Source organism: Chrysochloris asiatica, unplaced genomic scaffold (genome assembly GCF_000296735.1).
Source record: "Chrysochloris asiatica unplaced genomic scaffold, ChrAsi1.0 scaffold00119, whole genome shotgun sequence".
Classification (NCBI taxonomy): Eukaryota; Metazoa; Chordata; class Mammalia; order Afrosoricida; family Chrysochloridae; genus Chrysochloris; species Chrysochloris asiatica.
This window is the reverse complement of record NW_006408637.1, coordinates 2,887,094-2,913,629: the sequence shown is the minus strand read 5'-3', so window position 1 is coordinate 2,913,629 and position 26,536 is coordinate 2,887,094. Positions and strand designations below refer to the sequence as shown.

The window sequence follows — 26,536 nt, the reverse complement described above, 5'->3', positions numbered from 1 at the left end:
GAGCGGCTGGTAGTTTCGAACCACTGACCTTAAGGTTCGCAGCCCGATTCGTAATCACTACGCTACCAGAGCTCCTTAGATTCATTATTGAATGTCTGTAAATATGTCAGGCATTTCAGTGTCCTTTATCTAATTTATTTCATTTAATCCAGTGGAAACGCAATGAGATACTTGAGGTTCAAAGTTGTTAAGATGATACCTCAAATTTCAGCTACTGTTATGTGGCACTGTGGGTTAATGTGCTAGACTGAAAAGTCGGTTTGAACTGCAAGGTCGGCAGTTCAAGCTCATTTACCACTCCTTGGAAACCCTATACAGCATGGCTATAGGTCGAGGAGCTCTGGTAGCATAGTGGTTATGAATCGGGCTGCAAACCACAAGGTCAGCAGTTCAAAACTACCAGCCGCTCCACGGGAGAAAGATGAGGTTTTCTGCTCCCGTAAAGATTTACAGCCTCAGAAACTCTGTACAGGGTTGCTATGAGTTGGTACCAACTCCACGGTACATAATAACAACAACATAGGTTGGGACCAACTCTACAGCACTTAACAACAATTATTAAATAAAAGGTGGGATTTCAACTGATATTCTTTCTCATCTGTTGTTATTAAAATACTAGTAATAATGGTATTATACATCTAATTATCACCACAAACATAATAACTGCAGGATAATGTGTTGGACCGGAATGTCGTTTGAACTGCAAAGTCAATGGTTCAATCTCACCAGCTGCTCCTCAGAAACCCTACACAGGGTTGCTTAGTGTCAGAACCGATTCAACAACACTTAACAACAGGGAATGATAACAATAAAACACTGATGGTTCTGGGGAGGCAGTGCATAGCAGTTTAAGAACTCATCCATTTCAAATTACCTGTGTACACATTGCAGTTATGACATTAAAACTGAACAGTCTTCAATAAATTACATCTATTTCATTTAATTTCCTTTTCTCTAAAATGGAGGCAGCAACTACATCCCATTTATAAAGCTGTTGTAAGGCTTACATGCATTGATAGAGGTTCAGTATTAAGAAAACTGCCTATACCACATAGTAACAAAGATATTATTACTTTCTCAATTTTTGAAAATGACTATAGCCTGTCATTCCATCTTATCACATCTGTAGTATCTTTCCTAAGACCTCTTTTGCAACCAGCACTCAGCCCTAGCAGAAAGACTCTTCTGCCTGCATTCCAAGACTCTCTAGTTGGCATTGTTCGTAGAGAGCTTTTATTATGATCACTTGAATGATGCCTCTTTTCTCGGCTAGTTCTTTGAGGCCAGGAGCTGTTTGGATCAGTTGTGTGCTGGGATGAACTTGAATGAGCACTAATTAGAACATTCATGCTCCCTTAGTTTCCACATGGTAGTCTTATTGTAGTGCATACTTCTGACTGTATTTTAGGGAAAACAGGGTAGATCCTTTCTGGAACTAATAAAAGTAGTTTCACGTTTAAGGTAATATCCGTGTTGAATTATCTTCTGTCGTATATTGCTGTTGTTAAGTGTCGTCGAGTTGGTTCCAACCCATAGCGACCCTGTATTCAGGTTTCCAAGGAGCAGCTGGTGAGCTTTAACCTGTAACTTTGCAGTTCAAACCATTTTACAGTCTGGCGCATTAGCCCACAGCGCCACACCAGGACTCCTTTCTGTTATATATAGCTATAGAAAAGCAGTATTTGAAAATTGATAATCACTAGACAGCATAGTATTTGATATTGTAATTCTGGTAGTTATAATTTAAGTACTTTATTTCTACTTTTTCTGATGTTTCAGTAATTTCCAAGTTAAAATTTATTAATTTTGAAGATTCTGCTTTGCCATGTTGGGCTTCTCTTAAATGTCTGTAACCCATAGTTGCCTTTGACTCTGAGTTCTTGATTACATGATCATATCTGTCATCGAACTGATAATGATGACTGTTTAGGATACCATAGGCATACTCAAAACCAGTTGCTGTCAACATGGACTCCAACTTATGAAGACTTCTTGTCTGTCAGATGTCAGAATACACCTATATATAAGGGCTTCATTTTCAACTAATTTTTTTTTTTTTTTTAACAAAATGCTCTGATATGCATATTTAGCTTTTTGACATTATTTGAAGGTCTAATAATGAAAGATTAACACATAGCAAAACTTAAAAAATGAAACTCATAAATACAATGTGGTACCGCCTTAATGAGCTGTGCTATTCTCAGTAAAAACATGCTCTGGTTTTCTTTCTAAGTAAATCAATTAATATTTTTCACATCATTTCTAAATTGCATTGGTGCCACTTCAAATTCAAGTAACATTTGAAAGGCAATTTTGGTCTCTGAATTAAGTAGCCTAAAATTAATTAATTACCCCTAATTTGCCTCCTGGTGTGGCTCTGTGGGTTAATGCGTCAGACTGCAAAGCCATTTGAACTGCAAGGTCGGCAGTTCAAGCTCACCAGCTGCTCCTTGGAGACCCTATACAGGGTCACTATAGGTCAGAACCGACTCGATGGCACTAAATTTTGCCTCCTAGGACCTAAACTGTGTGAATGCCTCTGTCCACTCCAATAAAACTTTGTTGTAATTCCCCTTCCAAGTAGAGTAGAAAAGGCTCTCACACTAACCTTCACTGAACCAAAGATCCAAAAAATGCAGTGTAATGCTTAATGTATCCCTGCAGTCGGATGCTCTTTATCACTTAACCACGATTCCCTCCAAATCCCCCTTCTTCTTGGTATTAAATGCCTTTGAGTAGGTTCCAACCCATAGTGACTCTGTATAGGGCCAAAGGAGCAGCTGGTGAACTTGAACTGCCGAACTTGCTGTGCAAACCAACTTTGTGATCCAGTGCATTAACCCATACGCCAACCAGGACTCCAAGTCCCCCTTACTTCCTAGCAAATGGTTCTTTGTCAGTCCAACTTTGCTTCAGTATAACCAAGTCTGACGACCCCAGACCTTTGATAACTACTTTTAACAACAAACACTTAAAAAGAGATTATGTTTGCATTTCCTCTGAAGAATTTTACACCTGTGAACACAACTAAAAACAAAACAAAACAATAAAGCCCTCAGAGAATTGAAAGCCTCAGAGACAGTGAGTTTATTATTATGTATTATTGTGAATTATAGCATGAGTAAGTATTTCAAGAATTTTCAGAAGCATATCCAGGATGTAGAGTAAGTACTTGGTGTCCCATTTTGCACAGATTCTGGCTAGCAGTGGAAGACCTGAAGAAAAGGCCGATTAGAGAAGTCCCCTCCCGAGTACAGGAAATATGGCAAGAGTTTCTGGCTCCCGGAGCCCCCAGTGCCATTAACCTGGATTCTAAGAGTTATGACAAAACCACACAGAATGTGAAGGAACCTGGACGTTACACATTCGAAGATGCTCAGGTTGGTATACAAGGACCCCTTACATATGCCACAAATGTACTCCTGAGACATTGCTAATTGAAAGACTTTATTTTTATTTTAACTTGGGAGCTTTGTCTAATATTTTAAATCTAGATAATTGTAACTAAAACAACTCTAGAAAAAGAGTACAGATGCATTGAAGCAAATATTTTTTAACGTATGGACATGTTTTGTAAATTTGAATATTTTATATGAGAAATTTTTGACGTAGCATACTTGATATTTACTTCAGTTTCTACTCTGTTGTCTAATATGTAGATAAGCACTTAGCTAATGATGACCCTACTTCAGTTATAGACATTTGAAACCTTTGAGGTCTCTCCCAAAATAACCAAACTTAAACTCACTGCCACCAAGTTGATTCCAACTGATAGTAACCCTGTATGGGTTTCAGAGACTGGCTGTCTTTACAGGAGCAGAAAGCTTCCTCTTTCTCCCACAGAGAAGCTGGTGGGCTTGAACCACCGACCAGTTGGTTGCAGATCAGTACTTATCCTATAGAGTACCAGAGCTACTTTTTTCCAACATGAAGATTCTAAAACTCTTTCATTCCTAAATTATTCCTTATTATGAATTATAAAAACTGACTTTACTTAAAGTTTTGTCAACTTCAAATCAGTTCTGTTTCAGGTCATAAAATTAAACAGTTTATTCATGATTTATTCATTTCATAAGATCATCATATCAAAAGGAAAACACAAAAGAAAATGGATTTTAGCATCCGTAATAATATTTTGGTGTTTTTTTTTTTCTCAAATGGAATTTCATTTGCCTCCTTATAAATTATCTTAATTTATTTTTGTGTTTGTTTTTTTTTTTTTTTTAAATGGTGCTCAAGAAGAAAAATACATATGTAATGAGGATGAGGGAATAGTACTTCCTAATGATGTATTGGAGTCCTGGTGTGGTGCTGTGGGTTAATGTGCTGGACTGCAAAGTCGTTTGAATTGCAAGGTCAGCGGTTCAAACTCACCAGCCACTCCTTGGAAACCCTATATAGGGTCGCTCTGGGTCAAAATCAACTCAACGGCACTTAACAACAACAACAACAACAACCATGATGTATTGAAATTGGCTTTTGAATCAGAGCATACCTATTTCATAATATGTTAAACTTCTTTAACAATAGAGTATGTCACTAAAAATGGCTTGTTTTTTTTAATAATGGCATTACTGAATCTCCATTTAGAAATCTAAGAATAAGATACATAAATGTCCTTCCATATTTTTATTAGAAAATACATTTCTCCTTGGGTATAGTTTAAGGAAAAGTGACACTTTGAGTTAAGGAAATGTAACATCAGTTTAGACAGCTTAACCAGTCATCCCGCCTGTGGCTCTGTCCTGGTCTCCCACGTAGAACTAAATGCATTCTCCAGAGACACAAGGGGACTGTGGGCAGGACAAAAATTCTAACCATGCTGTTCACTTCTTTCTTTCAGCTCAGGATAAAATTTCAAGCATTTTTTTAGAGCCAGCAATGTATAAAATGTTTGGAATGATCTTCCTGAAGACTTAAAAAATATTTTTTTTATCTGTGTCATTGAAAATATTTTTGCTTACTGGAGCCATCAGTTACATGAAAATGAGTATTTTTCCACTGAAAATATTGTCACCAGACCCTTGGTTTGGTTTTTCTGTTTGTTTAATTAATCTTAAATATTTAACTCCAATTTTGATGGAGGCCCCCCCCCCATTTTCAAAGATAGAATAACAGAAATTCTTGCCATTTTTTTTTTAAGTGACCATGTGTTCTATTGAGAGACAAGATCCCATCTTCAGATGTATACTGTTGTCATTAAGTGCGGTCGAGTCAATTCCAACTGATAGCAAACCTTTATAGGGTTTTTGAGGAGCAGCTGTAGAGTTTGAATCACTGACCTTACAATTCAAACAAATGCGGTCCAGAGTCTAGCCTACAGAATCACACCAGGACGCCATAAATATTAGAGAATCTTTGTTTTTACTCCTTTTTCAGACTTAAAGATAAAACAAGCATAGATTACCTGGGTGAGGGAATTCATAGATATGAGGCCATGATCAAATTCCAAAGTTCTGCCTCCACTCTGATTTTATAGGGCACAGAGAACAAAGGAATCTCTGCCCACAACCACAAGTGAAGGTAGCAATGGGTCATGTACACATGCTATACCAGTGCCAGGCCTAAGGAAGCAGTGAGGTGGTATTTTACATAGTAAAGCTTTACAGGGTTCTCTCAGGGTATGATATCACAACAATTAAAGGGTCTATGTAGGTGCGGTTCTGTGAGGCTGTTTCTATTCTTGTGCTGACTGAGGAAGTGGCTGAAACCCCATTTTAGAGTACATTCTGACTCTGGCTTCAAAACGAATGGGCATCTGAACACTTAAAACCTAGGAACAAAATAGAACTAAACTCTGCCTGACTGGAGTCATTCCCAGGCAAAAAGCCTTTGGATTTACAACTCTAAAGCAAATAGAATATTAAGAAAGCAGATTCTGCATACAAATGATCAGTGTGACCTCTTGCAAATACAGTGCTTCTCTATGCCTCAGTCTTTTTTTTTTTAATGGTTCTAATAAAGGACACCTACTTCACTGGAATTTTGTGAGGATTGAATTATTAAGCTAGGTAAGATGTGAGCTTGGCATATGATCAAGCATATGTGAGCATTTAGAGTATACACTCAATAGTCCCCCTCAATCCTCACAGCAACCTTAATTTAGAGGTTAGAAAACTAATGTTCAAAGATATGAGTAAATTGGTTTAAATTTAAGTTGTAACTGGGAGATCTTCAATAAAACATTTGAAGGCTCTGGATTCCAAAATGGTTGACTCCAAAGCAAATCATTACAGACAACAAACTCTAATACAGCCACAAATTTACCTTAATTGTGGCAACCGAAGCTTGACTAGATTTTGAGACTTAACCTTGACTGTCTTTATATGGAATTGCTGCTCTGTTTGAGATCAGGAAAATGTGAGCTATTTCCCCAAACAAGAAGATATTGAAACATCCAAGATGTTCTCAATAGTTTGAAATGGATATTAAATTTAACTTAGAAAACTGAGGAGCTGATTAAACCCTTCTGGCAATAAAGGAGGTGTGGTGGCACAGTGGGCTTAGTGTTGGGCTGCTAACCCCACCAGCTGCTACTTGGAAGAACGATACAGCAGTCTGCTTCTGTAAAGATTTACAGCCTTGGAAACCCTATAGAATATTCCACTCTTTCCTTTAAGTTTGCTGTGAGCCAATCAACTCAATGGCAGTGGGTTTAGTTGGGTTCCAGTAGACCTTAGGAGAATCTCTTTAGATTGAACCCAGGCTGAATTCGACTAATGCATTTTTTCTATAACTGACTTCTAATCATTGAAATAGAGCATTGCGGACTTGCTTGAAATGAATGAATTAAATATTTACCTAATCTGTCACTAAGTGAGCTTTTTAAAAAAACACTCAGAGGTTGGAGATTTAGCAATTACACATGACAGTGTTTATTGTTAAACCAAAATGTATGTGTATGATAATTTTCCATATAATTTACACAAAACAGATGACTCATAGTCTGCACTCCAAAGAAACAGTGCCGAAGGTGATCATTCAATCTTGAATTCATGTCATTTTAAGAGCTAGCAATTACTCATTTATCTTCTTATATGATCTATATAAATCAACAAATTGATTTGAAATTACTTCATGACATTCTATTAAGCAAATTCTTTTTTTGTTTTTTTGTTTTTTGCGATGACTGGATGTGATTTTACCTCCTCCATAGTTTCCAAACCAATGTAAGCCCTGATTCATAAATAAGAGAATGCATTTGAAGAGCTGAATGTTTCATACGGGTAATAGACTATCGTCAGCATTATCATTTCAATTTTTGGCTAACAGATTTGTTCTCACATGTGATATTCATATAGCATTTGCGTTTTTCCTGAGAAATAATAAAGAAGCACCTCAACCATTTCTTTTTAGGAGCACATTTACAAACTTATGAAAAGTGATTCATATCCACGTTTTATAAGATCCAGTGCCTATCAGGAGCTTCTACAGGCAAAGAAAAAGGTATGAGTTCTTTATGCCCTATTTTGGATTAATTTTCAGTAATAATTATATATGGTGTAGTTACTTTTGCTGGGCCCAGGGTATATTGGACAAATGGTAAGTGAATGTACTCTAAGACCTTCCCCAAACGGTTGCATTTTGTAAAGGTCATTTAAGTTTTTTGTTGTTTTTGTTTGTCGGTTGCTTGTTTTATTATTTTTTTGTTGTTTATTTCTTCAAATATTCATGCTTTCCAAAGTTTATTGGAAGTTATTTCCATGTTTCATGTTCGTCTTCTGTATGCTTATTTAAAGGAAATTAAAAATGGCAATAAAGAGGGAAAAAGAAAATTTTCTATAGGTCAAAACTTAAGCAAGATTTTCTTTGTTCAATAAGCTCACGGACCCCATAATTAGTAATTAAACCCACTTTTTAAAATTACAGTAGCCAAAATGTTCTTGATTATTTTCATTTGGCATTAACCCCAAATAATTTCTTGTCCTTAACAAATGTTACATACCTAAAAGGATAGACAGACACATTTTGGGCAGAGATTCAGTAGAACGCATTAGTCAGTTAATGTTTATAATTAATTCTAGTGTCCACAGTGCCTTTTGGAAGCAGTTTAACAAAGCATGGACATCTGGCTTTAAACATCAACATCACTCCTGATTAACTTAAAAATGTTGACACAGTCAATGGCTTCTTGAAATTCAGATGTAAGCTTATAACTTTCTGTAATTAACTTAGGTTAAATGAGCTTTTCAAGGTAGATATCTTTTGGTAATTAGAAGTAGATGCATCATACAGTGGCCACTATCAAGAAGGGGGTGTTGAAAATAAAATTCTTGCCAGATTTCAAGGACTCAATAGCCATAACTAGAGGCTTCTGCATTAGACACACAGAATGCTATTTCCAGCCTTAGAGAAAGTTCTATTGAATAGTGATGTTCTAATTCACAGGAAATGTTCAATAGGAATTGATCCGTGATGAAAAATTACGAGGAAATTCTAAGGAGGTGCCACTATATATTCAAATACTTAACATCACAAATGTCAGTATAAAAGCTTTGCATAACTAATTCATTTTAGCCCAAATTGATTTTGCTTGCAATCATACCTTTCTTTTTGCACAAGAGCAGTTTTTTGGTATTAAAAATGAAGAAAGCATTAACAAAAACAGAGCCCACGTCCTATGGCAAGAGACCTTCCTGGGAAGCTGTCCAGTCTTCCTGGGCCTCTTGATTTAGAGCCTGGCTTTGGAGTTACATCACTTTATCATCCTGTGTTTTTCTGCTCTATTTTCTTGCTTTTTTTTTTTTTTTTTTTTTGTATGTTCTCTTATTTCCCTTTACCCTACTCCCACCCCACACATGTAAGTCTGGTTCCTCAATGGGTTGAAGAACATCTTTTGAAAAATTCGCACAGAATGTGGTAAGTTTTCGTTTTTGAGGAATTGTTGTTAAGTGTTGTCGAGTCTGTTCAGACTCATAGCAAGCCTATAAAGAGTTTCAGAGGAGCGGCTGGTGGGTTTGAACCACCAACTTTATTAATTTTAGTGAATTCTTCCCAATTTATAGCTGGTTAGCCCACCTGGCATCCTTTGAGATTGATATAACAGCAAAAGTATTACCTTTAGACATCTTACTATGTTATTTTTGTGTTGTAGTCCTTTCTAGAATAGAGAAAGATGTCATTCATGAATGACTACATGTTGAACTAAAGTTTGGAAAGAAGTATGTATTTATGACATACAATATGAAGGAATGGCAATTAATTATTCCTTTTACATATTTTTATTTTTAGTCCATGTGCCCCTTTCTTTCTTATAGATAGTGCATGCATTTCAGTATAATCCCTTAACTGTTCTTTAGGCTTCAAAATTAAGATGAATGAGGGGTTTGTGCTCTCTGCCTCTCCAGGGAGAAAATGACTCTCAAGAACTTTAAAGCCCAAAGACTTGATATGAATGGTGATTGGTGACAAGATGCACCACACCAAAGACCCACTAGCATGCCTCTCTTATTCTTTATTTTTCAGGAAGGTGTTGAAAACTGTTGCAAAAATCATGCTGGAACCCAAATGTTACCCTACCAGTGCTTTCTCAGTACCTTGCCATGTGTTTGGGTGATATATTTGTTTGTGGGGCTCCTGTTTTGTATTGTGCGAGTGCCTTTGGAAATTTCTGATGTTGTGTAAGCTCAAACTAAAGCCTTCAACACATTTATTTTTATAGGGCAGAAACATCCCTATTTTCCCATGCCATAAAAACTGTACACCAACACTGAGGGCCAGCACTAACCCGTTATGAAAAGAGGTAGAAAAATCTTGGTTTATACTCAAGTTTGTCTGCATTGTCTGTTGAGTTGTGTGGTTAATTCATGCTGCTGTGTGTGCGTGCTATGGCTTTTGCTGTGATGACCAGTTAAGTGAAGTTCTGTATGTTGAAATGTAAGCAAACTGGATTCAACAAAGACATGGTCCTTGTTTTCAGTTTCCTTCAAGGATCCTTGTGGTAGCAAGTGCTAAATTATGCCTACTTATGAATGACCAAGTACACATAGTGTTTTAAACTCTTTAAAAATAAGCATATCCTTTGACATTCAATGTGATTGCACGAATGAAAGGGATGGAGAATGAGGGACTCCATGAAATTCACAAAATTTTGACTGATTCTATTGGTGTCCCTGACTTAAATATAGAATTTTCTTAAACATGCCCTATAAGTCTCCATACATAGATAAAGACAACATCAAGGAAACACCCAAGATTTTGTTGACAAAAGTGGCGCTAGCATATTGCACAATACTCTGTGGATTGTTTAAAAATGATTCAATCCATACTTTCTAACCTAATACTGACAGCATATATGCTTTTGAGTTTGGAATGGGAATTTCTGTGGTGCAATTGAAAAAAATAATCCAAGTTTAGGAAGATAGCAAAGAGGAAGCAAAATGGCTGTCTTTTCTCCAACACCATCTTCAAAACCGCTCCTTTCCTTCAACTCTTAAAATAGCATCACATTTGTCACATACTTCAACTTTTAAGAAGAGCCACATGGAAGTATGGATAGGAGATTTAATCATCCACACCTTCAATCAAAGTTCTTTCATCAAGCACCAGCTATGTTCAACACATCATATTATGTCTTAGGAACATTTCATCTTGCTGCTGGGGCAGCACGGATGGGAGGAGAAGGCTTTCCAGAGAAGATAACATTTAACTGGATAAATAGGATTCCACTCAGCCAAGCAAGCCAGCCATCCTTTCAAGGAGAAGGAAACTACGGAGCTATTACTGAAAGATAATAAACTAAGATTCATTCACATACTTAACACACATGCATGCAAACCATGTAGTCATAACTTTTAGATCCCTTTAACTTGCATTTCTCGGTCTTTTTAAAGTTCCCTTTGGTCAGTATTTCTTTATGTTATGACTACATTTTGCATAAGTCATATTGGGCATCCTGAGGTCTTAAATAATACATTTTGAGGACACTCTTATAGGATGAAGTCCCCCCGGTGGTACTGTAGGATAAGCACTGGACTGCTATCCACAGGTCAGTAGTTCAAACTCATAAACTGCTCTGCTGATCTCACTGTCAGCAGTTCGAAACTACCAGCTGTTCCATGGGAGAAAGAGGAGGTTTTCTGCTCCCGTAAAGATTTACAGCCTCGGAAACCCTGTACAGGGTCGCTATGAGTCAGAACTGACTCCACGGCACATAACCACCACCATAAACATAGGAGGAGTCCTGGTGTGGCACTGTAGGATAAGCACTGGACTCCAAGGTCAGTTTAAACTGCAAGGTTGGTGCTTCAAACTCACCAGTCACTCCTCAGAAACCCGGCGCAGGGTTACTATGAGTCGGAACTGACTCAATGGCACTTAAAAGCAACAACAAACATGGGTGTATTTTTGTGTATGTATACAAACACACTGCTGTGTTTCACATATATTTGACAGGTACTTCACAGCAAACTCAGATTGGGTAAAATCCCATGCCCTTCTCTTTACTGCCTCTGTGTGCTACCTTTTACAGGCTATTGCTTTTCAGTGGTCAGGATCTAAGAGCTATAAAAGCAAACAATGAGCAATCCCACATAACGTTAATTACACCTTTTGTTTCAACCAGCAAAGACCAGAAGGAGACCCTTATTAAAATGGACATGGGGCAGGTATTGGAAATTTAAAACACAATCCCTAAACTATACTGACAGGTGTGACGCTTAGATGACAAACAGTTCAAATATCAGCATCTTCAGTGAATCATGCAAGTATCACCTTTTTTTTTACCTATTGAATCAAGCATAGAAAAATTTTCTAATAGTCACAGCTACTACCAAGAGGACTAACAAGCAAGACTGTTCACTTGAAACATACATATTACTATCGAAAAATGAAAAACCACTGCCATCAAGTCAATTCTGACTTACAGCAACTCTGTAAAGAATTTGTAGAACTGTAAATCTTTATGGGAACAGACAGCCTTATCTTCCTCCCATGAAAGGGTAATGAGTTTGAATCAGTGACCTTGTGGTTTGTAGTCATTGATAAAATGATTTAATGTCTCCTATAGCCAGGGTCTTTGTAAACTCCCGCCAAATTACTTTTTCCTGATGGGTCTAGATAAAAGAAGTGGGGGAAGATGCTGATGGGTTATAGGATTCAGTTGTGAGGATTGTTAACAAGCTTAATTGTGATTGGTCAATTTTGCCATCCTGTTGGGTATATAATGTGTCATCTCAGTAGCAGAAAGTGGAATTTTACTACCATTGAAGAGGAGCCAGAAGTGGAGTGCATCCTTTGAACCCCAAGATCCTTGCACATTGAGCCTCCTTAACCCAGGGGCGGAAAGCTGTGAGGAGCGGTAGAGGAGCAGCAGAACCAAGAGCCAGAGCACAAGGCAGAGAGCAGAGGGCTTCCAAGCCCATAGGTCAAGTAAAGCTGAGTGACTTTGGGCAGGAGGCTTGTTTGCAGAGTGGGGTACCTCAGGCACTTAATTGGGGGAGCTAGGTTTGTTGACCCATGGAGCTAGACTGGAGTGTCTTCAGGTTGAGGCTTACGATGGAGTTTTGTGTCCTGTCAACATCTATCAACAGCTCTAAAAGAGCTTTGTAATAGTGCCAGAGCAGGGCAGAGGCCAGGTGGAGGGTCAGAGAGAGGCCTACCAGCTGGCAGGGCTGAGGAAAGGCTGTCCTGACCTGAACAACTGTGTTCTAAACATTTCTGATCCTGAATTGTATGTAACCTGTTTCCGTAATAATCCCCTAACTGTGAGTATGGTGTCTGAGTCTGGCCATTGAAATGAATTATGAATCCAGCTGAGGAATAGAGAGGGCTCTGGGAGGAATGGTTGGTGCTAATTTTTTTTTTTTTTTTTTTCATAATTCAATGCCCAGGTGGTACTGTGCTGCTAACCACTGGACTGCTAACCACAAGGTCTCTATTCCCCGAGGCCCAGTCATCAGAAACAATTCTGTAAATTAAATGACAAGTGGGCATCCCACTTTTGCTGGCTCATAAGTTCTGGAAATATACCTTTAGACCTCAAAGGCAGTCTGTTCCATTATTTAAAAATTCCTTATTTTCTGAATCTACTTTTTCTCTTGCTTCCAAGTATTCTAGCTTTACATTCTAGAACCATACAGAATAATTGAAATCACTGATAACTGTTGAATTCCTAGAAGGTATTATTACATTAGAAATCCTAATGGCAAGTGGGTTAAGCATCGAGCTCCTAACAAAGAGGTCAGCAATTCGAACCCTACAAACACTCTGAAGGAGAAAGATGAGGCTGTCTGCGTTTCATAGAGATTCACATCCTCAGAAACAATAGGGAGCAGTCTTCTCTGCCCTAGTGTAGGTCTCCATGAGTCAGAATTGACTAGAGACAGCAGTGGGTGGGGTAATATTATTACATCAATGTCACTCAAAGTTTCATTTCCCCCCCAACTAACCCAGAAAGGAAGTAGAGAAAGGTGCATTCGTTTGGCTTGAATAAGCTCATCTGGTTTTCAGATGGCAAAACCCCACAGCAGTCTTTGCCAGTCTCCAGAGCACTATGACAAATGAAGGAGTGTGGAGACTTACTTCCATCTCCCTAACGCCCTGGTCTCAGGCTGTAGCTAAGTGCCTGGCCTAGCCATCATATACATTTTTACCAATTCACTGCTCATTATTATCAACTTCATGTTACTGTAACACCAAGAATGGTTTGAAAAATCCGATAAGATTCATACTATCATTACATTGGAAAAGCAAAGAAGAAGCACACATGTTTTTGTCTGACATTTTCCTAATTATAACAAGACAGTGTTTATGATAAGAAGGAATTAGATGGTGAAAATTAAGTCTTATTATAAGACACTACTCTTTTTGCCCACAAGGTTATTGCATTGTACGTTAGGATGGTGTTCTCTATCCACTTGAATTTGTTTTTCCTCAAAGCACAAATCACTATATGCTCCTTATTCAAGTATATGGCTAATTAACAAAATCTCATTACCTCTTGAGTTTTTGTTTTGTTTCGTGTTTCTGTACTTGTCTATGGTTTTCTGTTAATGTTGGAAGCTATTTCCTCTAAAATTTGACAGAAAAGGGCATAAGTTCCATAGCATATAAGCAATTGTTTAATTAAAAGTATTATTCGTACAGAATTCAATTATAGAAAAATTTGGTAGAAATTGCTATTAGTAAAGATTTTTGTTTTGTTTTGCTTTTTCATTATTATTGTTATTTTTAAGCTATCTTCTAAAAAACTATTTCGAATCAGGAATTTAGAGTTTACCTATAAAAATTTATTAGATTCTTCAATTTATAAAAGTTATGGAAAGACAATTGGCAGGAACTATTATTCTCCCCTTACAATTTCCAAGAAACTGCGCTGAAAATGAACGTTGCAAAGCAGCTGTTACGCAAATGTGGTTTTTTTCTTACGGACAAGAGGAGAGCATTTAAATTTGAGACTTTCCTATCATACTCACTCCATCGTTTCTGTATGTGTAGGGAATAGCACCTGTGTATTTTTTCTTCTCCTGACGTGGTGCTGTAGGATAAGCTCAGGCTCGCAAAGTAGACTTGAACCACACGGTCAGCAGTTCACACTCACCAGTCACTCCTTAACAAATTTGTCTTCTGGTAGGTGAACAAGGCAGGATTTCTACATGCTTCGCGTATCCTTTGTTCCCATAGAGCTAAGTGAACTTCTGTTTGCCAACTCCCTGGTATCAATCCAAGTGATCTAGAGCTTCACGTCAAGAATACATATTTGATATTCATGCTTTGATTTTTGTTTTGATCCCAAAGGGCCACTTAAATTAGTTTTATATTGTTGTACCCAAATTTAATGGTCTCCAATACAGAAAACAAGTATCCATTATTACAAAATTTCACGTCACTATCATCCAAGACAAGAAGTCCCGGTGTGGCGCTGTGGGTTAATGCGCCAGACTGCAAAGCCATCTGAACTGCAAGGTTGGCGGTTCAAGCTCACCAGCGTCTCCTTGGAAACCCTATACAGGTCGCTATGGGTTGGAACTGACTTGATGGCACTTAACAGCAACAACATCATCCAAGAGAAGAACTCTGGTAGCGTAGTGGTTACAAATTGGGCTGTTAACCTCAGGGTCAGCCCAGTTCGAAACTACCAGCTGTTCCATGGGAGAAAGCTGAGGTTTTCTGCGCCGGTAAAGATTTACAGCCTTAGAAACCCTGTACAGGGTTGCTATGAGTTGGAACCAACTCCATGGCACATAACAACAACATCCAAGAATTTAATTTTTTGTTATATTAAGATACATACATGTATTTTCCCAATTCTATTTGTCTCATTTTCTATTACAATGCATACGTGAAAGTTTTCATGCTGTTAATTCAGTTTTCCCATAGGCATACAGTCTCTATGGACATATTTCTCTATGAATAGGTTTTTAAATATCTCCTGGTATATAAACTCATCAATCCAAACTTGTACCTTATCCGTCTTAATGAAGTTCATGCTAGACCAAGTACTAGTAGTAACTTTAAGGATATTTTCCCAAAAGATGCAGAGCATGAACTGTGTTACTTTTTATTAAATTTACAGTAGTTTCCTCCATCAAAAAAAAGTTTGTTTTGTTTTTCAGTTGTAGATGGAGTCCTCTTTTAACATGACTAGTTTACTCTTTATCCCTGTATTTTGAACCAAGTCACACTCATCTGGAGTTTTAATAGAAACAATTTTATATTAGGATCTTTCCCATTGTTCTCTACCATGTAAGAATTCATCACCAATATATATACTTCCTTCCATTCCACAAAGGACATTGGACAAAGTAAGCATTTTTCTAAAGATAAATGATCGAGATTTAGAATAAATTTATGTGTACACTGTGCATTCCTTTATATTACAAGCCTAGAACAAGACAGTAGTAAGTACAAGGGGGCTTCAAGTGTTGATGGAAAAAATGGAAATAAAAATAAGAATTTTTATGTGAAGTTTTTGAAGCCTCCTCATATAGGAAATAACATAGTCTTCAACTATATACAAGTAGTTATTTGATTCCCACATTATACTGTATTAACCTTTTGCCAGAGGTTGGCCTGAAAAAGCAGGATAATTATAGAGTTGCAATTGATTAGCAATTAGCTGCCTTTCTCAGAGTCATATTAATGACTTTGGGTCTGGGTGTCCTGATGAGGAGAATTCATAATAATAGCAACAACCACTGTAAACTGAGTACACAGAATGTGCCAACAGTAGTCTTAGGCAATTTACATGTAGTCTTTTTCAAAACACGCATTTAAAACAGCTACTGTTATTATCCCCGTTTTGTGGCTGAGGAAAATGAGGTTGCAAAAAATGCGTATTTCATCAGGCTAATGTAGACTGCAAAGAAAGGCCTCTTTCTTCACAAACTGCTTTTTCTTGTGTCATTTTTACTACCATAAAGTAAATAAAAGGTAGCCCCATGGAAATACCTTTCTTAAAACTTGTCTTCTTTCACTCTATTTGATCAAAATAAGTTGTGAACACTTTTTCCCAATTAAAAGAGAATGGCACTTGGTGTTCATTGCTGCTCTTTCTTGTCAGCAGAAGGACCCTTATCCATTATTATGAAAGGAAAACTTGTTTTGGAGTTCTTGATAATTCCGCACACATTTTGTTCTTTTCCCAAAACATGGCCACACTTGACAGTTTCTCTCTTAACACCTCACTACCCCTTTATCAGACTCTGAGCCACATTAGGTATGGCTATGGCTGTAAGATATTACAAAACTTTTGTTATTTTTGTTAAGAGTTATTGAGTCCTTTCTGACTCATAGTGACCCCGTATTGGGTTTTCCAAGGAGCTGCTGGTGACTCACAAGAACACTTGTGAAATTTCCATATGTTTGATCTGAGAAAGTCAAATTTGATTCAATAAGTGGACTATCTGTTTATATAAAGAGCTTATAAAGTAGGAGATATAATAGTTAATAATCTGCTATTCTGACCAGAAATTATAAGTATCTTATCTCTCTAGAGTAGTTGTAATGTTGACTTGAAAGCTTTCCAAAATCAATAAGTGAATATGCATTTTGAGTATTAACACAGCATGTATTGTTGTTCTGTGCCATTGAGTCAGTTCTAAGGGAAGGCTGCTGGGTTTCAACCGCTGCCTTGTGGTTCTAAATCCAGTGCTTATCCTGCAGCACCACATCAGGAATCCACAACACAACTTGCAAAGTCCTAGTAGATAGGGTTTTTCTGGGGTTGATGTTGGAATAAGTAAGTTGGAAAATGACAAGGAAGTTGCTACAGTCTGAAAATATAGACCAAAGAGACGTTTCGTTTTACAAGTATACTTGGAGCTCTTTTCTCCATCACTACATAAGATAGGATGGTCTTGAATTTCTGCCAGTCACACACACACATACAATACATTTTATATAATTAACTCACACCTCCCATAAATCTAGATATTTATAAAGGCAACACTGATTTCAGCTATTGAACAATGGCGCATCCACAGTGCTAGCTCTCACAGTAGCTTACTAAGATTTGTTGTAGCTCGTGTTTATAACCAGTTACAAACCTAGGTGTTGCATTTTGCTAAGCCTCAGTGGAGCGTTTCTGGACATGTTTGATGATTTGCTAATCTGTGCTGTGAAACCATCAGTCTGTTTGCAGTGGGGAGGAAGGGGGTGTGAGGGTGGAAGGCAGGCTGGGAGTAATATTGTTTGATGTGTTGGTAGAGGGAGGGAGTGAGGGGGGGAGCGCTGGTCATGAGGTTAGAACTTAGATTTACATAAAGGGTTCAGTTTGGACCCTTGTAAAAATTACAGTTGTGATAAATATATGTTATTAGAAAGTAAGTTTTCAGTGGTCATACTTTATATTCTGTTTTTTTTTATTGTTTGTTTCTTGTGCTTTATCTTTCCTTAGGGGAAATCTCTCACATCAAAGAGGTTAACGAGCCTCGTTCAGTCTTACTAAACGGATCACCCTGTAGCATGAAAGCAGACTGGAGTTGTTGCACACATTTTGTAGCTCACGTTTAACTGGAGCAGAAGACGTTAGACCCAGGTGTTGCATGAGCAAAAGACCTGACTTGTTCTTTTCTGTGTACACATTTGTGTATACACTGCCATCTCCATGGGACTCTTGACCATCATTCCAATGCCTCCATTCCAAACATTGTCTGTCTTCTTCCTTCTTGTACTAAACTGGATCAGTGTCTTTTCCTTTTTAATAAGTTGAAGTGAAGTAAAACCTTTTTCTTTTTTAAAAAATTTCCTCTTTTAGAGCTTCTGCTAGACACAGATTTCAGTAAAAATTCAGTCAGTCACAAACTGGGTGAATTGCAAAATAAAAACAAAAACATATTAATATGCATATGACGTCACATAACTAAATAATACATTAACACAGAAAGTTTCGTTTCACCAATGTATTCAGTCAGTACACGCTCATGTCTTTGTCTGTTGTCTGTACATTCTCAGTTAATGTTTCTTGCATTTATTTTTATACCATATTTAAATAAGAAACACCTTTTACTCTGTATTAAAGTTGATCCCTTCTCTGTATATTTGTGTAAGTTTATATTGTTTTATCTTTCATTAAAAGATGCAGAATCTCATTGCTTTAACAACTTTTGACTTCAGTACTAACTGAAAAAGGAAACTTTGATCAAAACATCTAGAAATGTAAAGGTATGGTTGGTTAGACTATCACCCTAAAAGTTTAATTCAGGGCTTCAGCACAAGTTTGGCGGATATACAGCAGCTCTAAGCAGATTGAAAGTCTTAATTTGTGGGCCAACCAGGCACAATAGCCATAAGTGGCTCCGCGGTAGAATTGCCACCATCCATGCAACAGACCAGGGTTTGACTCCTAGCCAATATCCCTTATGCACAGCCACCAGCTATTTGTCAGTGGAGGCTTGTGTATTGCTGCGATGGTAAACAGGTTCCAGAGGAGCTTCCAGACCAAGACTGACTAAGAACAAAAGTCTGGTGATCTAGTACCCAAGGTCAGCTAATGAAAACCTTATGGATCACAATGATTTGATCCAGAATCCGTTGTGGGGATAGTGCAAAACTGGGCAACATTCATTTTGCTGTGGATGAGGTGTTAAGACATAAGGTTTTGTGCCAAAGGAATGAGCCAAGATTCTCAGTGGTTTTTCAGTTAAGACATAGTAATCCTTCATAATGAGATCTGTTGTGAGCAGCCAATCAATTGAAAGGAAGTTGCCTAGGGATTGTCACCTGCTTCCAATATATTGAACACTCAGGCAAAGTTTGCTTTTTATGCTGGATCTGAAATCTGCATTTGGCTCCACATAGTCTACCTCTGGTTCTTTGGACTTGAGCCAGTGGCCTGCTCTATTGCCTGTTGATCCTGGAAGCTGCCCGCAGTCGGCCATCTGACCTGCCTGACCGGCCTGACCTGCTTGCATGCCGTCTCGCCTTGATTCATCAGCCCTGCAACTACATCAGCTACGTCAGAAGCCTCCAGCCTGCCATCTGGCCAACAGACTTGGAACTTGCTCACCTCTATAACTGTGTGAGCCATTTCCTTCATAGAAATCTCTCTCTAGATACATACATATATAAACTAGGTTGCCTTTGCTTCTCTAGAGAATACAGGCCAAGACACTTGGTACCAAGAGTGGTTTTAGAAAAACAAAACAGAAATGATGGGTTTTCTAAATTGATTCTCAAGTCTGACTAATTTTACAGGCACTGATAACTCTGCTCTCATTAGTCAACAGGCTGCAGCTAATGCATGGCATGAGGTGGCAGTGTTAACACACACAGCATTACCACCTGTAGGTCACATATTAGTGACAAGTGTGAGGTACAGTGGGATTCATTAGAAAGTATTGGAAAAATAAGGAACCCAGAGTGAAAACAGCATGCCCAGCATCTCTGCCAGAACAAAGTTAGATATGAAGCTGCCCTAGATGCAGAGACTTTCCTGGGTGAAGAGACTTGGTCTCACAATCTACCTGTCCACATCCTGGACCCCATGTCCTGGAAGACTGGAGTCATGTGCCCATGTAAAACTTCCTTAAAATACTCGTTCAGAAATTCATGAGGCCAGAACAAATTGTATAACTCAGGAAGAAGTAAACTACATCCCAAAAGGACTTCTTGATTTTTCTGATATGTACAAACAAACAAACCTGGAGAATATGTGTGGGAATGGCTATTAAGGATGTGGAATAATGGTGCAAGGAACATAAGGCTGATCAGTCTGAATTTATTAATATGGGCCCACTAAACTCAGATTCTTCTTTCAGTGTTTTAGCTTAAGAGGTTAGGATCTAATGGATTATGTGGTTGATTCACTGAATCAAGGATTGTGTGGTGGCCAAGAATACATCAAGTTGAGGTACCATGCCTGCCTTGGCATTCTGTAGTGGAAGGTATCCAAAAGCTTCTGGAAGTTGGCATGTTAGAGTGGCTCAATCAGGATAGATGCATAAATCCACACATGGAGTGCCTGGAGGACACACCATTTACCACAACAGTGAGGAACCAATTGGTGAAGGAAGCCCAAACATCCTTGAGCAATCTTGCAGTGATTGTTATTTCATGTAAGTCAGATCTGACCGTGGAAATTGCCATAATTGAATTAAGACATCTAACTACAGTGAGACTGATTAGACCCTGTGTTGGTAGGGGCCAAGTGGAAACACTTAATCTACAAAGATAAGGTGGGTGCCCATAATGGACAGCAGAATCAAAGTAGTAATTCAAATAGTCTGACTCCTGTGGATTTATGGTATTGACTACTTAGGCAGGGGTCATGGTATGGTGCTGTGCTAACCACAAGGTCAGCAGTTCAAACACACAGCTGCTCCTTGGAAATCCTACACAGGGTTGCTATGAATCTGAACTGATTTGATGGTACCTTTCAACAACAACTTAGGGTGTCTTTAGGAGTGACATTGAATGGAACCCTACTAAGTATTTACTTGATCTATACAAGCGGAAGAATTCAAGATCAAGTGAATGGTGCCAGTCTAACATGGAACATCATTCATTTGATCTTGAGAGTCACGAGATTTCAATCAATTCTCAGACTTGAGCCAGTTGATAGACCTGCACTGCCTTGAAGGACGGAGAGGCTGGGTCTCCTTGAGGAAGGACTGTACTACGCTACCAAAAATTTTTGCTGCTAGTCTTCCTGCCTGCCTTCCCAAAGGGATTTGCAGCCTTTTACTCGAGTGACTGTCTATTGGGAAAGAGGAAATCCGAGTTTTCAGGGATTACTAGACACTGGTTCTCAACTGACACTAATTCTAGGAGACCCTAGACATCACTGTGGCCCATCAGTAAGAATGGGGGCATCTGGAAGTCAAGTTATTAATGGAGTCTTAGCTAAGGTCTACCTCACAATGGGTCCAGTGGGACCCTGAACTCATCCTGTAGTGAGTTTCCAGTTCTAGAATGTATGAGCAGACTCTAAATATACTAAGAAACTGGCAGAAATCCACATTGCATCCCTGCCAAGTGGAATAGGGGCTATTAGGAAAAGCAAACTGGAAGCCAGTAGAACTGTCTCCACTTAGGAAAATAGTAAACCAAAGAAATATTGCATTCCTGGAGAGATTGCAGTGTTTAGTGCTACAATCAAGAACTTTAAGAATGCAGAGTAGGTGATTACCTCCACATCTCCATTTAACTTGCCTATATGCAAAAAAAAAAAAAGGATTTTGAAGAATTATAGCATAGTACCATAAATTTAACTAGGTGATGATTCAAACTGCAGCTGCTGTTTCAGATATGGTTTCATTGCTTGAGCAAATTAATACATCTCCTTCTACCTGATATGCAGCTATTAACCTAGCCAAAGCCTTTTTCTCAATTTCGGTTCTGAAGCATCCCTAGAAACAGTTTACCTTTAACTGTACTGTTTGCCCTTCCTCAAAGGTATATTTACTCTTCAGCACTATGTTATAATTTAGTCCTCAGAACTTGGTCATCTTTCCCTGCCACCAGACATCACCCTGACCCTTTACAATGATGACAGTGTGTTCATTGGACCCAGTAAGGAAGAAGTGTTAATGACTCTAGACTTAGTGGTAAAACATATGCATGCTTGATGATGGAAAAGTATTCTAACAAAATTTCAGGTGCCTTCCACCTCAGTGAAATTTCTGAGGGTTCAGTAGTGTGGAGCCTGTTGAGATATTCGTATTAACATGTCGGATAAATGAGGAATAGCTACTTACATGTGAAGGGGCTCGGGTTACGAATCAGGCTGTGAATCACAAGGTCAGGAGCTCGAAACTACCAGCTGTTCTGTGGGAGAAAGATGAGGCTTTCTGCTCCCATAAGATTTACAGCCTTGGAAACCCTGTACAGGGTCACTATGAGTCTGAACCTACTCCACGGCACATAATGACTTACATGTGACTCCTCCGACAACTGAAGAGGAGCCACAATGCCTCATGAGCCTCTTTAGATTTTGTACTCACCATATCCCTTATTTGGGTGTTCTATTCTGGCCCATTTATTAAGTGTCTTAAAAAGCTACTAGTTTTGAGTGGGGCCCCAAACAAGAGAAAGCTCTGCAACAGGTTTAAGCTGCAGTGCAAGCAGCTTCACCACTTGGGCCATATGACTCAGCTTATCCAATGTTGTTTAAGTGTCAGTGGTACATAGAGATGTAGTTTGGGTGTCATTGGCAAGTCCCTTTTGGTGAATCACAATACAGACCATTAGGATTTTGGAGCAAACCCCTGTCATCCCCAGCAGATAACTACTCTTAAGAAACAGCTTTTGGCTTATTGGTGGACTTTAGTAGAGCCTGAAGCCTAACCATAGGGCACCAATTTACCAGGCAACCTGAGGTTTTCTGCATGAACTGGGTGTTGTCTGACCCACAGTCACAAAGTTGGGCATGGCTTGAGCAGGACCTGAAGGCACAAGTAAACTTCATGAGGAAATGGCCCACATTCCCATGGTCTTCTCTCTGTCATATTATCTTCCCTCTTCCAGTCTGCATCTAAAGCCTCATGGGGAGTTCCTTATGATCAATTGACTGAGTCAAAGAAAGCTCAGGCTTGGTTTACAGATGGTTCTGCACAATTTGCAAGCACCACTCAAAAGTAGAAAGCCTCAGCATTATGGTCCCTCGTGGGTGGACTTGCCTTTGTTCATTTTGCTTGGAAGGAGAAATGACCAGATGTGCAACCGTATACTGATTCATGGGCTATGCCCAATTGTTTGGCTAGGTGCCAGGGACTTTGAAGAAACATGATTGGAAAATTGGTGATTAGGAGGTATAAGGTAGAGGTAAATAGATAGACCTCTCTGAACAGACCAAAAATGATATTTTTGTCTTAAGTGAATGCTTACTAAAGAGTTACCTCAACAGAGTAGGATTTTAGCAATCAAGTTGATAGCATGACATATTCTGTGGAAACTGATCACCTTCTTTCCCCAGCCTCTTCTGTCATTATCCAATTGGCTTGTGACCAAAGTGGCCATGGTTGCAGGGATGGGGGTTTTGAATTGGCTCAGCAAAACCAAAGCTGACTTGGTTACAGCCACAGCTGAGCACCCAATCTGCCAGCAGCAGATATTAACATTGAGTTTGTGATATGGGGCCATTCCTTGGAGAGATCAGCTGGCAACCAGGTGACAGATTGATTGCATCATACTGCTTCCATCATGGAAAGGAAAGTGTTTTGTTCTTTATGAATTAGACACTAGGTATGGATTTGTCTTCCCTGCATGCAATGCTTCTACCAAAACCATTCACGGACTTACAGAATTCCTTATTCACTGTTATGGTATACCACATTGCATCACCTTGGATCGCGGGACTCACCACAGTAAATGAAGTGAGGCAATGGGTCCACACTCTGGACCCATGGAATTCACTGGTCTTACTATGCTCCTCGTCATCCTAAGCATGTGGCTGGGTGGAATGATGGAATGGCCTAAAGTCATAATTGTGGTGCCTGCTTGGTAGAAATACTTTGCAGTGTTAGGACAATGCTCTCCAGAAGTGTGTATATTTTGTAAACCGGTATCCAGCATATGGTGCTGTTTCTCCAATAGCTAGGATTCATTGATGGAAATGCGAGTGGCGCCACTCACTATAACTCCTAGTGACAAACTCACTTTTTTTTTTTTTTTCCCTCTTCTTATCCCTGCAACATTATGCTCTTTGCATCAGGAAGTTTTAGTTCTGAAGAGAGAAATATTCAACAACACTGGTTACACAACACTGGTTTCATTGAAATGGAAGTTAAGAATATCCCACAGCCATTTTAGGATACACATGCCTCTGAATCAATAGGCAAAGAAAGGAGTTACTATATTGGATGATGTGATTTATCCTGATTATCAAAGGGAAATCAAATTGACATTACATAATAGAGGTAAAGAATAGATGTAGAATCCAGGAGACTCATTAGGACATCTGAGTATTACCATACCCTGTGATTCAAATCAATGGTAAACTACAGCAACCCAACTCTGATATTGTTATCAATGGTCCAGACCCTTCAGGAATAAAGGTTTGGCTCACCCAACTAGACAAAGAACCAGGACCAGCTTGGGTTCTTGGTGAGGGCAAAGGGAATATGGAATGGGTAGTGGAAGAAGCTAGTTCAAATTACCAGTTATAACCATGTTAACAGTTGCAGAAGCAAAGACTGTAATTGTTATGATTCCTTTTTCCTTGTATGTATGTATCAAATATTTTTATTTTGTTCACTTATAAAATATAAGATGTAAATCGGTTTAGTGCATTTTCAGTTGTACGATAGTTTTATCATGTTAGACACAAGTATGAATCTAATCTAATTGTCTTTATTGAGAGGGTTTTTTTGTTTGTTTGTTTGTTTGTTTGTTTATGGTTTAAGGTGATATGTACAGGTGCAAAGTTGGTGAGGGTTGAACCATGATAGTTAAGGTTCTGCGTCATCTTGACTAGACCAGGATTTTCCGTGGTTTGTCAGTTAAGATGGAGTAGTCCCCCATGATGAGATCTTCTGTGAGCAGCCAGTCAAGTGAAAGGAAGATTTCTTGGGAGTGTTGCCTGTTTACAATATATTGAGCACTTGGGCAAAGCTTGCTTGGTTTCTGGGTCTGGATTCTGAATCTGGCTTGTCATCCTACCTCCTGTTCTTTGGACTTGAGCCAGTGGCCTGCTCTGTTACCGGCCAATTTGGGATCATCAGCAGTAGGCAATTTTACCTGCACAACCTGCCAATCAAACTTATGACCTGCTGCTATTGGTTCATTAGCCCTGCCATTATACGAATCAGAAGCCTCCCGTCTGACATATGACCAAAAAACTTGGAATTTGCTCATTTCTACAACTGTGTGAGCCATGTCTTTAATATAAACATCTCTTGATAGATATGTATATAAGCTTCTCTAGTTTTGTGTCTTTAGAAAACCTAGCATAATACACACGAGTCAGGAGTGACTAGTCTGCAGCTAACAACAGTAACAATAAACCAAGTACCAGGTAGATTCTTTCTCTCCATTTGAAAGAATGAGAGAATTTGGTCTTCTATATTTTCCGAAATATTTAGAAGGCTTTTCTGCCTAATTACAAAGATATAGATCTATGTTTTACTGATGAATTCACCTGTTAAAATTAGTATTGAATGTAACTTTTCAAATCAGGAATGGGCTGGTTGGTTTTTTAAAAAGCATAATTCTAACAATATTATAACTTTTTGGTGGTTATGGATTCCTTTGAGAAGATGAAAATTGCTAACATTTAGAAAGTGCTTTCTTAGGTGCCTGCCAGTATATTATTGGCTTTATATGCCCATAAATTTTCCACCCACCATTCATCTGTTAGTGTGTCATATCATACTTCGGTGATTTGTATGTTGCTGAACGTTTTGCTACTGAAAACCTTATGAATAGCAGAAGGACATTGTCAGACATAGTGCCAGAGATGAGCCCCTGCCTTCCCCTGCCACATTTGTAAGGTACTCAAAATAAGACTGGGGAAAACTTGACCATAATGATGTGAATGGAATAAAACTTCCAGGACCTCCATTTGCAAATGGGGTACAATTCAAAATGAAGAGAAATAAGCTGCAAACATCCTTTAATAGTTGGAACATGTAAGAAATATTAATCTAGGAAAATTGGAAGTTGTCAAAAATGAAATGTAATGCATACAAATCAGTATCACAGGAATTAGATAGTTGAATGGATGGGTATTGGCCATTTTGAATCCAACAATCATATGGATTACTGTGCTGGGAAGGACAAATTCAACAGGAATGGTATCACATTCATTGTCAAAATGAACATTTTGAGATCTGTCTTGAAGTGCAGTGCGATCTGTGATAGGATAATAGCCACACACTTACAAGGAAGAAAAGGTAATACCACTGCTATTCAAATATATGCTCCAATCTGAAGCTAGTGATGATGAATCCCAACAAGATGGTGGATCGGGTAGATGTGCAGTGAAGACCTATGCCACCAACAACACAGAATACTGGACCAAGCAGGCTCAGGGGATGGTGCTAGAACTCTGAATCACATATAAAGGAATATTTAGAATCCTGGAAAACTTACAGCTAGGGGAATTTGTAGCAGAATCAAGAAATCCAGTGCTTTCTAATTAAAGACACTCAGCTGCTTC

The 26,536-nt window shown here is 38.6% G+C and overlaps 1 protein-coding gene across 1 annotated transcript in view; it reads left to right on the top strand.

Moving 5' to 3' along the window:
- Positions 1-18,529, top strand: part of RGS7 (regulator of G-protein signaling 7) — a 479,262-nt gene extending 460,733 nt beyond the window's left edge. Inside the window, exons 15-17 of the mRNA XM_006868561.1 lie at positions 3,194-3,380; positions 7,357-7,446; positions 17,837-18,529. Of these exons, the coding sequence (XP_006868623.1) occupies positions 3,194-3,380; positions 7,357-7,446; positions 17,837-17,887 (328 nt within the window). The 3' untranslated portion in view covers positions 17,888-18,529. The remainder of the gene's footprint in view (positions 1-3,193; positions 3,381-7,356; positions 7,447-17,836) is intronic.
- Positions 18,530-26,536: the final 8,007 nt, after the last annotated feature.